Genomic DNA, 14,295 nt, shown 5'->3' with positions numbered 1-14,295 from the left:
TGTTGAACCCTTCAGGGTAGTTGCACCATCAGACACAGTCTAAGGTGAAAAGTCTTCGCAGTCATTTGAGTTTGCTTGGAAAGTGGAAGGAGATTTTTTCTCCTCGACTCCCCTGCAGACGGCTCAGAAAATCAACTTTGAGTTGAACCCAGAACCTTGTTGCTGTGAGACGACCTCGTCTGCTAATCTCTGCATCAAAACACTGCCAGTTTACACACGAATACTGAAAGAAACTTGTCAGAAAAACGAATGCTCGTCATTTTAATGTAAACAGTAAAACCTTGAAATATCAGTCAAATTATACCCACACCTGATTGACAGATGTTTTTGTCTAAGCACAAACCGCCTGCTGAGAGTGCACAGATATTGCTTGGGAACATATGCAAGGTGAATATACACCCACTCACTTGCTATTTCATTTTCAAGTTCATCTTGCTAGTATCGGGTTGGATCCTCTTTCACCTTTAGAGCCGTCTTAATGCTTCACGGCACAGATTCAACAAGATGCTGAAAACATTCCTCAGATATTTTTCACCATATTCACATAATAGCATCACACGATTGCTACAGATTTGTTAGCTGCAAATCCATGATGCAAATCTCCTGTTCCACCACATCCCAAAGGTGCTTTATGGGACTGAGATCTGGTGATTGTGGAGGCTATTTGAGTACAAGTGAACTCATTGTCAAGAAACCAGTTTGTGAGGATTTGAGCAAAATGGCACATTATAAAGGGAAGGATATGGTCAGGAACAGTTCACAAGTTGGCTGTGGTGTTTCAGTGATCCACACCTGGTAATAAAGTCCCCCCCCACACACACACACACACACACACACACACACACACTGTTACACCACCAGCAGCCTGAGCAGCTGTTACAAGGCAGAATGAAACAATGCTTTCGTGTTGTGTCAAATTTTGACCCCACCACTCAAACACCACAGCAGAAATTGGGACTCATCAAACCAAGCAATGCTTTTTTAATTTCCCGTTGTCTAATTTTGGTGATCCTATGTGAATTGTAGTCTCGGTTTTCTGTTCTTAGCCAGCAGAAGTGACTGATGATCTACTTTGTAGCACCAACAACTATGCCGTGCTCAAAGTCATTTAAATCAGCTTTCTGCTCCATTTTGATACTGGGTTTGAACTTCAGTAAGGGTCGTCTAGACCATAATGAGTTATAAAAACATCAGCAGTCTAACAACATGTTTGTGTCTGACACATTTGTCATTTAATCCACTCACTCCTCCCACAGATCAAATGTTCAGAGATCTCTTTCAGCGTGTGCAAAGTAAACAAAACAAACTCTCCTCTTCTTGTTTTTATTGTGCTGTGCAGGGACCGAGTGCAGTGAAATTTTCATCTCACTCGGGGAGGGATGCTCACCTTTTCTGCTTTCAGTTCAGTCGGTTTAACATCAGTAGTAAATGTAATAAAATCATAGAAGATTATAAGACTTTACAAACCACTTTGAGAGTTTTCCTTGTAGTAGAGCGCGGCATTGTTAGTCTTTAAATAGTAACCCATAATCGGACACTCTTTCTGTCTTTATCCCGCCCTGTTTCTGTGCCTCTGCTAACAAATCCCTTGTTTTGCTCTTTGTTTTTTCTCTCTGTTTCACTCGCCGTTTCACAGCCTGTGCTTCCCTGACTCCATTTCTCCAAATCAAGGGTCAGCACCACTGCCGTTACCACAATCCAGCGAGCAAAGGTCAACGCTTTTAAACTGCAGAGCTCAATTTAGCCGCGCTGAATCACAGAATGAAGCCAGGAAGCACACAGCAAAGGCTTTTCTGCTCCAAACACAGATATGTTCACAAATGTGCAAACAAGGGATTCGTATTGTCTGATGGCGTTCAACTGTCCGAATCCGTGTCAACAAGGGTTTGCCTGGAAAGTAGCAATGTGATATCTGGGCTACTTGTTCTATATTGGAACAAGTAGGATTTAATTTGTTCATGGGCAGGATTTTATGTTATATTTTCTAATTATTCTTTGCAACTAAGTGAAGTGTGTTTTAGAGAAAGAGCATTAAACAAGGTCTTAGACTGGGATGTTTTGCATGTTGTCACTGTGTACTTGTAAACACCCCTAAGCAAATTTGTTTTAGGACTAGTTTAGGATTTGAATGTGTTCTTCTTGTTCAGAGGACACTCGGTATTTGACACAAATTTCAAGGAGAAGTTACAGACACTGCAGTACAATAGCGCTGCCATACATTTTTCATGAACATACTTCAGCTACAGAAAGTAACTCTCAATAAAGTGACTCTCCTGATCCATGTGAAAACCTCAGTGGGAGAAAGGAATGGGAGCTCCCTTTAATAATGCAGTTGGGATTCAGCACCTGATTCGGTGACTTTCTCCCAGGCCTTTTGGGTCAAACGCAGTCTGTTCTCGTCGATCCGGCTCTCTGCCTAACAATGCAATGTCATGATCGTGAGTGCAAGCTGCGTTGTTTCGTAACTAACACAGGTGATTTACTCTGTTAGATAATGTGCAAAAGCTGTGGAGTGGCACATCAACAGACGAGTGACAACAGAAACCTCTAAATTTAGATGTGTGGGCAGAACTCGAGCAAACCGAAGGGATATTGTGGCTCTTTATCTCTACCTTTAGATGACAAAGAACATAGGAGACAGCTATAGTGGCGCACGCTCTACACACTGTCAGGAAATGCCCATGGTTGTTGGTCTGCTTGTGTGTAAGAATCATCCATTCCCCTTAATCCTGCAGTTATTCTTGCTTTATCATTGTAGCCAGTCTGATCCCTACACTGCCAATCTCCCCCTCTGCCCATACACTTTCTAATATTAGCTTCACCTCAGGTTTACAAAACACAAACCCTCCTGTCAGTCATAGATCTTTTGAAAACTATCTCAGCACCATAAAAAGCCATGTTCCCAGGTCCTCTATTTATCCTCTTCTCCCTCCCCTCCACGATTTCCATCTCTTAGTCTTTTGACTTGGATTCACCCCGGCTCATGTCTTGTGACCCTACAGACATGCTCTGCACCTTGTTTGGTTTCACCCACTGTTTCTTCTCCCTTTCTGTCTATTTCACCATCACCCCCCCTCCCCCTTACTCTTCCATCCCAGGGTTTATCCCCTCATTGCTGATCTCCCTTCATCCCTCCAATCCTCATTTGTTCCTCATAGGAGCAGTGAGGCAAGTGAGGAATACCGCACTGTCCGCGATACCAAAAGCGAATGAGTGGAGGAAAGAGTAGGAACAGACAGGCTGAACTTATGACAGCAACCTGAGAGAGGCCGCTGCAGGAAGAGGGATTGAAGATCTACCAGAACACCTCGATAGCAGTCTCCGATTGGTAAGTGGATGGTCATGTGTTCCTTTCAGCAGACATTGATGTTTTCAGTTTTGTGGATATGCTGCGGTGTCATGCTTCATGGGCATCAAGGGTCATACAAAACGGACCTGAACACATTTCCGGCTGATATCTTTTTAAAATGTGTCCATATTTGTGACGTTTTTAAATGTGGTTGTTTTGAGTGTTGTGATTCCTACACTTCAGAAAAGAAGTGTAAGAGTTCTTCTCAAGCTGGAAACCTGCTGATTATTAAAACAGTCTGATTAAATATCGAGTATGGAGATGTCACATTTATACTGATGCACACCCGATGTCTTTAGCTGCGTTTCATCTTTTGCTTACAGCACATGCAGATGAGGGATTTGCACGGGATCAGCATACAATAGTGATTTAATTGTATGCTCTGATAATCTGAATAAAAAACAAACTCCTTTCGTGGTCTGACTCTTAATGCAATCGGACATAATCTGCATGACAGAGCTGCGTAAAGTTATTCCAGTTATTATTTTCCGTGTAAACTTAAGAATCAAAGCATCGGCTGTTTGAAGTTTTAAGAGTTGGAGAAGTGGTCGATGGCATTTATGCAACGTGAAAAAAATGATCTGTTACAGTGTGCCTTTTACAAGAAGTCATATACACTGTTGGTGGAGAAGGGAGAGGTGCTTTGGCTGAAGTCAGGAAGACATTTTCACTGTGATGCGAACTGAGTGTTACGGTTTAATTAAAGCCAATGAAAAACATCTTAATAGTGACATAAATGTTATTTCACATAAACTAATAATTCACTGCCATTTAACAACTTCTTAACATCCCCTTTAAGAATATAAGAGGGAAACTGTTTGAGGAGCTCTCTGATTCAAAGTCGAATCACTGGCCATACTGATGGGCCCTGCCCCACCTTTCACCAGCTCTCCCTCTGCCCACCTCCTCCATCTGCCCCCTACCTCATTCTCATGCCCCTATCTGCCGCCCCATCCCTTTCTCCATCTCTTATCCAGATGCAAAGAGCAGTCAGTAATCGGATGAGAGCAGATTTGATTCAAAAGGCATCCCTTAAAATCTCAGCCAGTAGGATTTAAAACTCACTCTCCTGCCTCACCTCTTACCCTTCCCCCCCCCCCCCCTTATTTCAACCCCCTGCCTCCCCTCCCTCTGCCTCCACTTCTCCCTCTGTTTGTGTTAATGCACTCCACCATCCCACCACCCTAGCAGTCAGTTAATCACACGGAACAATGGCAGGGTCCCAGGAACACAATGGCAAAAGGGTAATAGCACGACTAAAACACTCAAGCGTCATTAAAACGCTCATTGCTGGAGCAATTTCCACATCTGGAGCAAAGGCTTTAAAATCCCCCTTGGTTCAGAAACTTCAGGGACGACGTATCAGTAAGCAGTTTAAGAAAGCTACACCCAAAGTGTAGCTGCTGCGGCTGGTGTGTGTTTTTGGAGCGCCGCATCAGGCCATCATCCATTTACTTTAGCTTTACACATAAAGCCCAGTGGCAAACAATTAAATCAAATCTCTTTCTTTTACAGAGTCACTCCCTCCTTTCCCTTCCTCTCCTTTTCACTTCAAACAAATTAGAGGCAAATCCACTTGGTCATGTGTTTTGACAGGGACACTCATTCAAATAGTAGAGGGGAGAGAAAGCGAGAGATTGCTGCAGGGACGCAAACGGTAAAATCAGCGCAAGTATTCCCTCCTGTCACTTTTTAAGGTAAGATAAAGGAAATGGCATCATGAAAACTGATTGCTTTAGAAAGAAAAAGAAGTAACTTTTAATATTTGTACAAGAAACTGAAAAGGGTGTGTTTTCTTTTTAAAGTTTGCTTATATTGTGGTGCTTCACCTGAGAAATTAACGCCGTGCTTTTCCATCTGAACTTCTCTGTGCCACTTTTTGACTTTCTGGCTGCCTCTTCAGTTGTGCGTTGATTACATTTGTCACACTTTATGAGTCTGACCATTAGGCGATTGGTTGTACCGCTAAACATTGCTCATTTAATCATCACATTAGCAAATTTAATAGCCATCAGCAGCAGATGAGAGCTCAGCTGGAGTGTTAAATGGCACAAATTCCTCTACAAGTGTTGTGAATTTGCCGTGAAGCTGAGAGGCAGCGAGTGAGAGCTGATACGCATCATTACAGGACATACTGGTTTGTGTGTACATTGAGGGTGAGGATCTTTGCTCTCACATCGTCTGAAGAGCAAACTTTAACCGGGTGAATATTCATACGGTCTGCCTGTGCGTGCGTGTCTGAGTGTAGGTGTGTCTTGTGGGTTTCTCTGTATGTTCCTGCGAAGTTAGAAAAAGTTTGCAAAGCTGATGGGGGTGGTTTGACTTGCAAAGCAGCACTTACCTGGAGACCTGCAGTAGGGAGGTTAACAGGTAAATGCAGGTAAAATTCTGGGATGGAAGGATAGCGCGGGTGACTTGGCAAAGATTTTATGATTTCTTGGTGACTGAGTTTGTTCATGCTGCTTCACCGGAACTCTCCTTCTTATTCCCAGGACTACGGCCTCTTCTGACATCTTCTCTACAGCCCACTATTGATTGATCGCCATGGGTGAAATGGAGCAACTTCGAAAGGAGGCAGATAGTCTCAAAGACCAGATTACCGTAAGTTGGCCACAATATATCATCTGTGGTAGATCCAGCATAATACACATACTGTTCTGTCTGACGTGTGTTGACATATTATTCCTGACGGCACTTTGTGTGTGTGTGCTCTGCAGGCAGCTCGCAAGGCGGTGCAGGATACCACACTGCAGGAGGCAGTAGCTGGGATCACAGTGATGGGGCGTGTCCAGATGAAGACCAGGAAAACACTAAGGGGTCATCTTGCCAAGATCTATGCAATGCACTGGTCCACTGATTCAAAGTAATTACCCAACATGCTGCACAAATTGAAAGAACACCTGCTTTTTTGTTTGTGTTGCAGCCAAGATCTGATAGTTTTCTAATAATTTTCTAAATAATTGTGAGGAAAGTGAGAAAAGTCCAGATATGCAGAAGGGAGATAGTAAATTAGATTTGCTTTAAACTGAGTAAATTGATAGGGGGGAGCATATTCTTAATGTTACAGCCTCTGCTTCACATGTTTTGGGTTTCTTTGCTGATTTTAATCCACATTTCTCCCCCAGGCTGTGTGTCAGTGCCTCGCAGGATGGAAAACTCATAGTGTGGGACACCATCACGACCAACAAGGTAGGAGAGGCCAAAGGGCAGGTCTATTACAATTCCGGTAATAGGAATTTTTGTTTCCAGCTATACCTAAACCCAAAGTAAACGTGGTTGTAAACCTTGCAGGGTGTATTCACTCTCAAACACACCAAAATACACAAGGTACTTCTCACTGTGCCTTGAGCATCTCTCGCTCAAACATTAAGACTTAAGCACATACCTTTAAAAGTTACAGGATCTAAATTTCCATCGTGAGACAACTAAATACACAACAGTAAATTCAGAGGCTGAAAACAAGCTCTCCTGTCCTCTGTGTAAACCTAGGTGAATGCCATCCCCCTCAAGTCATCGTGGGTGATGACCTGTGCCTACGCACCTTCTGGAAACCTTGTGGCGTGTGGCGGTCTGGACAACATGTGCTCCATCTACAACCTGAAAGGCAAGGATGGGAATGTCAAGGTCATGAGAGAGCTGGCAGCGCACACAGGTAGGAAGGTGACAAGAAACAGAAATTAAACGCTCCTTTGTGATGAGTCCTGCAGTGCCCCATGTGGTATTTCTGTGGTTGTACAGGTTACCTGTCCTGCTGTCGTTTCCTCAGCGACACTGAGATCATCACCAGCTCAGGCGACTGCACTTGGTAAGAATATAGTTCGATTTACTGAACAAAAGAAAGCTTGAATTGATTCTTTTGCACTTTAAATTGAATTAAACTTGCCTTTCTAGCGTACTATGGGACATTGAGACGGGGACCCAGAAGACTGTGTTTGCCGGACACCAGGGAGACTGCATGTCCCTCGGCGTGTCCCCAGACTTCAAGTTTTTCATCTCAGGGGCTTGTGACTTCACAGCTAAGCTGTGGGACATCAGGGAGGGCACCTGCAGACAGACCTTTGGAGGTCACGAGAGTGACATCAACGCCATTGGGGTGAGAACAAAGGGGGAAAAAAAGATTTCCTTTTCTATTGTGTGCAAAGCTCTCAGCGCGTCCTGTCCAAGGAGGCACGCTTTCTAACCACTTCTATTTCCTCCAGTTCTTCCCCAACGGTAATGCAGTGATAACAGGATCAGATGACGCCACCTGCAAGATGTACGACATGCGAGCTGACCAGGAGCTCATCACCTACCAGGACAGCAGCATCATGTGTGGGGTGACCTCTCTGGCCCCCTCCCTGTCTGGACGCCTGATACTGGCTGGCTACGACGACTTCAACGTCAACATCTGGGACTCGCTCAAAGCCGAGAGAGTCGGTGAGGAACCGAGTTACTCGACTTTTTTTTCTCCATCTTTTTTCTGCTATATTCCTTTCACTTAGTTTCCAGAGTGAGTTTGCTCTCTTCTTTCTGTCATTGTGGTTTCAATACAGTAATATAATGCAACACAAACACCTGACACACAGTCCCATATACACCCCAGGGACAATAAATATTTGAACCAACTCCTCTTAATGCTGCTGGACAAATCTGACCAAACAAGAAAGACTAAAACTACATTTTCCGTCTATTATTAGTTTTAAAAGCACACAATATTCTTTTAGTTACATTTCCTTGTAAAGTTTAGTTTTGCACATAAGTGAACTAAAAGAAAAAACTGGGAGATAAATCTGAATTGGAAGTTTATTTCAAAATGTTTGACCCTTTGACTCATTTATTTCCCTGCTTGCTGCTGTTCAGGTGTGCTGGCTGGTCACGACAACAGAGTGAGCTGCATCGGCGTATCCACGGATGGCATGGCGTGCTGCACGGGATCCTGGGACAGCTTCCTCAAGATCTGGAACTGAGGCTGTTCATTGCAAAGAGAGCACTTAGTGAAGTGAAGAAAATATAAAGAAATTGAGGTCTGTGGGAGGGGATGAGGAGTCACATGGGGTGAGAAGAGGGTATGTCAAATTGTGCCAAGTCCTATCTAACGGTGGAGTGGGGTTGTAATGTGAAGATTTTCTCTCCTCTCCATCACGTTGCGCTCCAAACTTTCTTCTCACGTTATGGGGGAATTCTGGGTTCGGGGGTCTGAGCAAATGTCATTCCCATCAGTAGTTAATTCTACTGTGGTTCACATGGATGCACATTAATTACAGCAATTTGAGAACAGTTGCCAAATGGAAACGGTAGCACACAGGATGAGATAGAATTGAATACGTCCAGATGAAGCATATGTTGTGTTGGGTAACTTACTAACATGCTGTGATTTCTATCATAGCATAAGTTAAATCATATAAATAATATGAGCTTTATTGTTTCAGGCTGTTGTTTGTTGTTAGTTTTGGTAGATTCTCTAGATGCTTACATTTACTTCCTGTTCATTTTCTTAACTTTAGTTAAAATGGAGTTCTAGCTTGCAGATGTCTGCATTAGCGTGTGTTTTTGTGTGTGATCGATGGACAATATTTACCAGGATTTCGGGTCTCATCACTCGGCCTAACCCCTCGGTAGCTAGACCTGAAAAGTCCTTTGGGTAAACTGCTGAACTGACAGATGGGATAATAAAATGATTTTCATGCTTCGCTAAGCACTTACATAAAAAGATGACCCATTTGTTTCAGGACAGGACTCTTTGTATGAGTGGTACATGGATGGTAATGGCTGCCGTGCTTATGAGTAGTACATCTGAATGTGTATATAAGTGCTTACTTTTCCTCTGCATGCAAACCTTTAAACTTGAAGGACAGGTTGTGTATATAAAAATGAAAAAAACAATCTAACTCTAATTTAAACGGGCTCTTTTCCAGAGTGGATACACACTGTACAAAGTGAAGCAGCACTATCTAATAAAGATCTGCATTACACAAGTCTAAATGTTTATTTCTGGCATTCAAATCCTTCTAGATACGAGTGAAGCATGTGAAATGTCAGCCACGCTTCTGTTTTCTTTGATTTCACTGTAGAGAAAATGTGAGCATTTATTTGTAGCGTGACTTGAGTTGTCTAGACAAAAGCATAAGAATGTAGTTTCTCTTAAGGATAAACAGGCTCTTTGTGCATTTAACAAGCTCAGATGTGAAGCCTTGCAGGCTTTTTACACACAGCTGCATGCTAAACAAACCCTGATTGATTTTATAAATGAGCAGATCTTTAAAAATCTGCTCTTCATCTATCTCACATATTGCATCCAGCTAATTTAAAAACACCAACTAACCTAACATATATGTCTTTGGACTGTGGGAGGAAGCCAGGAGAACCCAGAGGAAGCACACACAGACGCAGGAAGAGCAAGCAACCCCCACATAGACATGCACCAGTTGGAGCTCAAACCAGGGACCCTCTTACTGTGAGGTGAAAGTGCAAACTGCTTCAATCAGCCTCACTCCCATCCACACTGTAAAACCTTCACCTTGACCAACCTCTTTTATCCCCATATTATCAATTAAAATTAATCATAAAAAAATGAGGATGATATAGCCTCAGGTAAAAATGCTAGAATAAAGATCACCTGTCAGACAGATGCAGGGTTGTTGCCTCAGCTCACCCCTTTATGGAATATTCACAGAGGCCTTGACTCATAGGAACTAATAGCTAAGGAGAACCATATAATGGCATTACTCACAGATGATCTTATCATCCAGATTTAACTCCGCCCATACTCATGTACATGTGAATATCTCCAAAACACAAGTTCTCTATCAAGTTATAATACATTAATTATAATACAGAGATTCAAAAGGGAATTTCACCAGAAGATGATGGAGCGATTGAAGGTACACATCATACAAATATACCCCTGGACAAACTGTGTAGAAGTGTGCAGTCACAGCAGTTCATGTACAAAACTACGAGCATGCCAATGGACTTTAATAATGTTGACACTAAACACTTTAGAGGACATATTTGGTTGTGATATTTTCAAGGATCCCAGTGACACTTTTGGGACTGATACCTAGTGGCACGATTAAATATGACGATATTCCTCCCTTTTGAATATTGCATGTAAAAAGACCATAAATAGGAGCTGCTCCTCCAAGAACAGATCATCGGCTGGCCACATGATCTGCCTGCAAGTCAAACATTTAGAGTATAGAAAGACTGTTTACTACTGTGCTGTTTATTTATTTCCTGTTACTCTTTCCACACCCTTCTCTCTTCTGTTGTTTCCTTGTGACAAAAAAGTAAAAATGAATAAATGTAAAAACTTTAAAAAAAGGGCTACATCTAATTAATGCTAAAATGTCTGTTTTTCCTAAGATTTTATTAGGTACACCTGCTATAGTGCTCGCTAGTGCAAATGTCAAACAGCCAATCACATGACAGCAACTCAGCAGACATCAAGGTAACCTGCTGAATGAACTGGTAGCTACATAGTGCTTTTTCTTCACTCAAAAGCATGCCTTGGGTATAGAAAAGACACTTTACACTCACACTGATAGGCGAGGGCAACGAAGTGTTCACCATTGCCTAAGGACGCTTTGTCAGTTCAATGACATGGGAGCTATGCAATCTTTGCAAACTGGAGAAATATTAAATTTCAAGTGTTATTTCTGAATATAATTTAGGTGTTGACGAAGATTAAATGCGCACAAAAACGAACAAGAAAACTCTCCAAATAACAGATAAGAGTTAATCAGTAAAAATTTAAAGCTCTAGTAGGTTTGCAAATTTTATTTACACAACAACAAGCAGTTAAATATATACAGGACAACAAATAGTTTGTGGAAGCTATACACATAAAAGCACATTTTAAAAAACAGTGCGTGCAGTGCCTCATCGGTTCTCCTTATCCAGACACACAGCCAGCACTCGGCGGTCCATCTGTCCAGCCCTCTGCTTGTCGGGAGTGGACGTCTTCAGCTTCATCTGGGAAGAAATCAAAACGTGAATTTCCTGTATTTTTGGACAAGTAAAAACACAGATGTTGCTTTCATGAGCCCATATGTGGGTAAATTACAGCTACAAATACCTGAGCGCGCTGGTCTCTGGGCGAGTTGGTCTTCTTGAGGATCTGCAGCGGAGAGCGGCCTTCAGTACCTGAAGAAAAAGAAAGTTTAAAAAAGGAAAAGCAGAACAGTCTCACCATAAACAATCAAAAGGTGACAAACTTCCTACACACCTTTCTGCTTCAGTTTTCCAGACTGTCCTTTGTTTTCGTTGGCTACGTTCTTAACGGCCACACGGACGGCAAGAGGAGACGAGCCTCCTTTTCCACCGAGCCCCTGCACTCCTCTTGCTCTGAGCCCAGACGGACGAAAGCCATTTCCCAGCCACTGTGGTTTGAAAACAGTCTGGCTGGGGCTCTTTGAGTCAAAGGTGGGGCAGCGGATGCCGGTGCAAGCCTGTGGCTGCTCAGGACCACGAACACATGGTGGACCGGATGGAAGCAAATTAGCTTCTTTAGCGAGCTCTTTAGTTTCTTCCTTCTCTGGCTGTGCAAGGGAATCATCAGCATCAGTGTTGGAGGGGGCAGGTTCAACAGGAGAGTCTGCTTCAATGGTAGCAGAAGGAAGGGCGTAAGCGTGATCCACACCATCCCCAAGTGGCTCCACCTCTGTGCCAGGTTCTGGGGATGAAATATTTTCATGATGGACCTCTGCAAAGGCTCGGGGGGAGGGAGCGCCCTCGTGGCAGGTTATCAGGCTCATGCTCAGTCTCTTGTGAAGAGGAGACTCTCTTGCTTCCTCAGCCTCCTCCAGGCTAATATCTGCTTCAGTTTCTATCTCCACCTCCACCTGAGGCTCTTCAGGAAGCACAAAAGGACTCAATTTCTCTACGCTCTGGAGAGGGGGCTGGACAGGTGGCACCAGTAAGTTAGCATGCTCATTAAGGTTGCTGGACGGCTGTGGGCTCAGGAGGGGCTCAGTCGATGCCAGCTCTTCACTTATAAAGTCCTCCTCTTTCTTTGATGCGCCACTGAAGCCTTTCTGACGGCCTTCGGGGAGTTTCCCTTCAACCTCACTGTGGAAAATCATACCCAGGCGACGAGCAAAGGACCCGACTGTTGCTGGAAAGATGAATGAAAGGAAGTCATTTTTTTAGATTTGTTTGTTTTTTTTTTTTCAATAAAGTGAGAAATGTCAAGCTGAAAGTTATTACGTTTATATATTACTTACCTCTCATAACTTCTCTCACAGGGGTGCGGGTAATGCCAATGGTAGGTGAACGTGGATCACCGAACACCACAGGGCACTCGCTTTTCATCTCAGCGGACGTTTTGGACACAAGCTGCCCAACCTTGCAAAAATATTCAATTATTTTATGTTTGATTGCCCCACAGTTTACAAAAGTAGTATAGAGAATAAAGCAGGGTCAATAATTATCAGTGCCTCCCACCTATTCCCCATCAGAGGGTAATTTTTTAAACTTGCATGTTGTGACATGCAAGTTTAGCAGCTAAACTGCACCAGCTTTGTGTTTATTACACAAAGGATCAACGACAAGCAATGATATCTTGGATCTGTTTTCTGATACTTTACTGGAGAAAACTTCAAAATGTGGATTTTGGGTGAACTTTCTACACTCATCCACACCATCTGGGAAAGATGGAGTATAAGCGCATGTGAAAAGTCTCATTTGTTCCCCTCACACCTTCTATAGTTTGGACATATCACACTGATCAAACAAGAAGCTTTTCAAAGTCTTTGAAATGTGAGTACAGAAGAGAGTTTGGATCAGAGGGCCTCAAGATCAAAGTAAAAATGTTCATGCCTTCATTAATAAAAAAGAATGACTGCACATTTTCTGGAGTTCAGACAGTACATTTTTTTCAGACTTTGTGTTTTTTTTTTTAAATATATGAATGGATCCACCAGGTAACCCACCTGAATAGGTGTTCGTTCTATGCCAGCTGAGGGGGAGCGAGGATCGATGAGGTGACTGATGTGAGTCTTTTTGAAGGCTGGCTCTGGTTTTATGGCTGCAGATGCAGTCATCTTACTCTCACTTGATCCCATGATCCTTTTTTTAATGTTACCTGCCATTCAGGTAAACAGAGTTCTATTCATTTATTTATTCATAACATAAAAACACAGCAAAAATACAAAGCACAGATGTACACATATTTAGATGAAATACAATAAAACTATGTATTATTCTCATTCATCAATACATTGAAAGACTCGTTTCTTGGTGTATTCTTCATTCTTACAATCACACAACGGTAAAAACTAATGCTTGACAAGGCATAAATAACCTGTTGTTAAACATTGTATTTTAGCTTATTAGCTGATGGATTAGTGCTCGTGACTTAAAGTTAACGTTAGTTTTTAAATACAAAAAAATCGTAGCTCATCTTAAACACGACTTTACTACTATATCTGTCACTATGGACAATTTGTATGACATTTACAGAGCTGGAAACCATATTCACATCTACGTATGTTAGCTAAATGTTGCAGTTTCACGTGACTGCACCGTTAACCGTTTAAAGTATAGCAAAAGAAAAAAAAACACAAACTCGGTCTACATCATTCGGACGTGTCATTTATTTCACTACTCACCTGAAAAAACGACAAATACAGTGGACCAAGCGTATAGTTTATCCGCCTTTCTCCTATTCCACACTTCAGATCAACAGGAGGAACACACGACTTTTAAAACATTTAAATGGCGTGGTTGCGCTTATGTTATTTTTAAATGAACCAATCAACTTTCTCTTGCACTTCGCCTTCTCGACTCTGATTGGCCTAGAGGAATGCGAAGTTTAAAAGAGGGCGGGGTGGGCTGCTGATAACTTAAGGAAACGTTTTGTTTTTCACTTGTGAGAGAAAATGAATTTGTTGGGAAAGCTCCGGAAACACGAGTTACGAGTTTTCTTTTGAATATGACTTGTTAAAGTAAGTATGGAGGCCGGAGTG

The 14,295-nt window shown here is 42.5% G+C and overlaps 2 protein-coding genes across 3 annotated transcripts; one reads left to right on the top strand and one right to left on the bottom strand.

Annotated features, from left to right (window-relative positions):
* The first annotated feature begins 3,031 nt into the window (after nt 1-3,031).
* On the top strand, nt 3,032-9,310 carry gnb3a (guanine nucleotide binding protein (G protein), beta polypeptide 3a). Of its 2 annotated transcripts, XM_026185678.1 has the most exons (10): nt 3,032-3,328; nt 4,946-5,046; nt 5,842-5,950; nt 6,067-6,212; nt 6,475-6,538; nt 6,839-7,001; nt 7,088-7,154; nt 7,241-7,442; nt 7,549-7,765; nt 8,189-9,310. In XM_026185678.1, exons 3-10 carry the CDS (start codon nt 5,894-5,896, stop codon nt 8,293-8,295), a joined length of 1,023 nt encoding a protein of 340 aa, XP_026041463.1. In that variant the 5' UTR covers nt 3,032-3,328; nt 4,946-5,046; nt 5,842-5,893; the 3' UTR covers nt 8,296-9,310. The 2 variants fall into 2 exon arrangements, with proteins under 2 accessions (XP_026041463.1, XP_026041462.1); XM_026185677.1 differs by lacking the exon at nt 4,946-5,046.
* A 1,777-nt stretch (nt 9,311-11,087) lies between these two features.
* Nucleotides 11,088-14,103, bottom strand: cdca3 (cell division cycle associated 3). The gene is made up of 6 exons (XM_026184612.1): nt 13,939-14,103; nt 13,261-13,412; nt 12,553-12,673; nt 11,556-12,443; nt 11,406-11,473; nt 11,088-11,302 (listed from the first exon to the last, which is right to left on the bottom strand). The coding sequence occupies exons 2-6, from the start codon at nt 13,390-13,392 to the stop codon at nt 11,210-11,212; spliced, it is 1,302 nt and encodes a 433-aa protein (XP_026040397.1). The 5' UTR covers nt 13,393-13,412; nt 13,939-14,103; the 3' UTR covers nt 11,088-11,209.
* Between the last annotated feature and the right edge of the window lie 192 nt (nt 14,104-14,295).

Source organism: Astatotilapia calliptera, chromosome 11 (assembly GCF_900246225.1).
Source record: "Astatotilapia calliptera chromosome 11, fAstCal1.2, whole genome shotgun sequence".
In the NCBI taxonomy this organism is placed as follows: Eukaryota; Metazoa; Chordata; class Actinopteri; order Cichliformes; family Cichlidae; genus Astatotilapia; species Astatotilapia calliptera.
This window is presented reverse-complemented; position numbering and strand designations above follow the sequence as displayed.

Coding starts and splice junctions, on each gene's coding strand:
- gnb3a (XM_026185677.1), top strand. CDS start 5,894: ATGGGTGAAATGGAGCAACTTCGAAAGGAGGCAGATAGTCTCAAAGAC. Junction 7,155..7,240: donor AGCTCAGGCGACTGCACTTG/GTAAGAATATAG, acceptor TTGCCTTTCTAG/CGTACTATGGGACATTGAGA. Junction 7,443..7,548: donor GTGACATCAACGCCATTGGG/GTGAGAACAAAG, acceptor TATTTCCTCCAG/TTCTTCCCCAACGGTAATGC.
- cdca3 (XM_026184612.1), bottom strand. CDS start 13,392: ATGGGATCAAGTGAGAGTAAGATGACTGCATCTGCAGCCATAAAACCA. Junction 12,674..13,260: donor TAGAACGAACACCTATTCAG/GTGGGTTACCTG, acceptor TATTTTTGCAAG/GTTGGGCAGCTTGTGTCCAA. Junction 12,444..12,552: donor TGTGAGAGAAGTTATGAGAG/GTAAGTAATATA, acceptor TCATCTTTCCAG/CAACAGTCGGGTCCTTTGCT.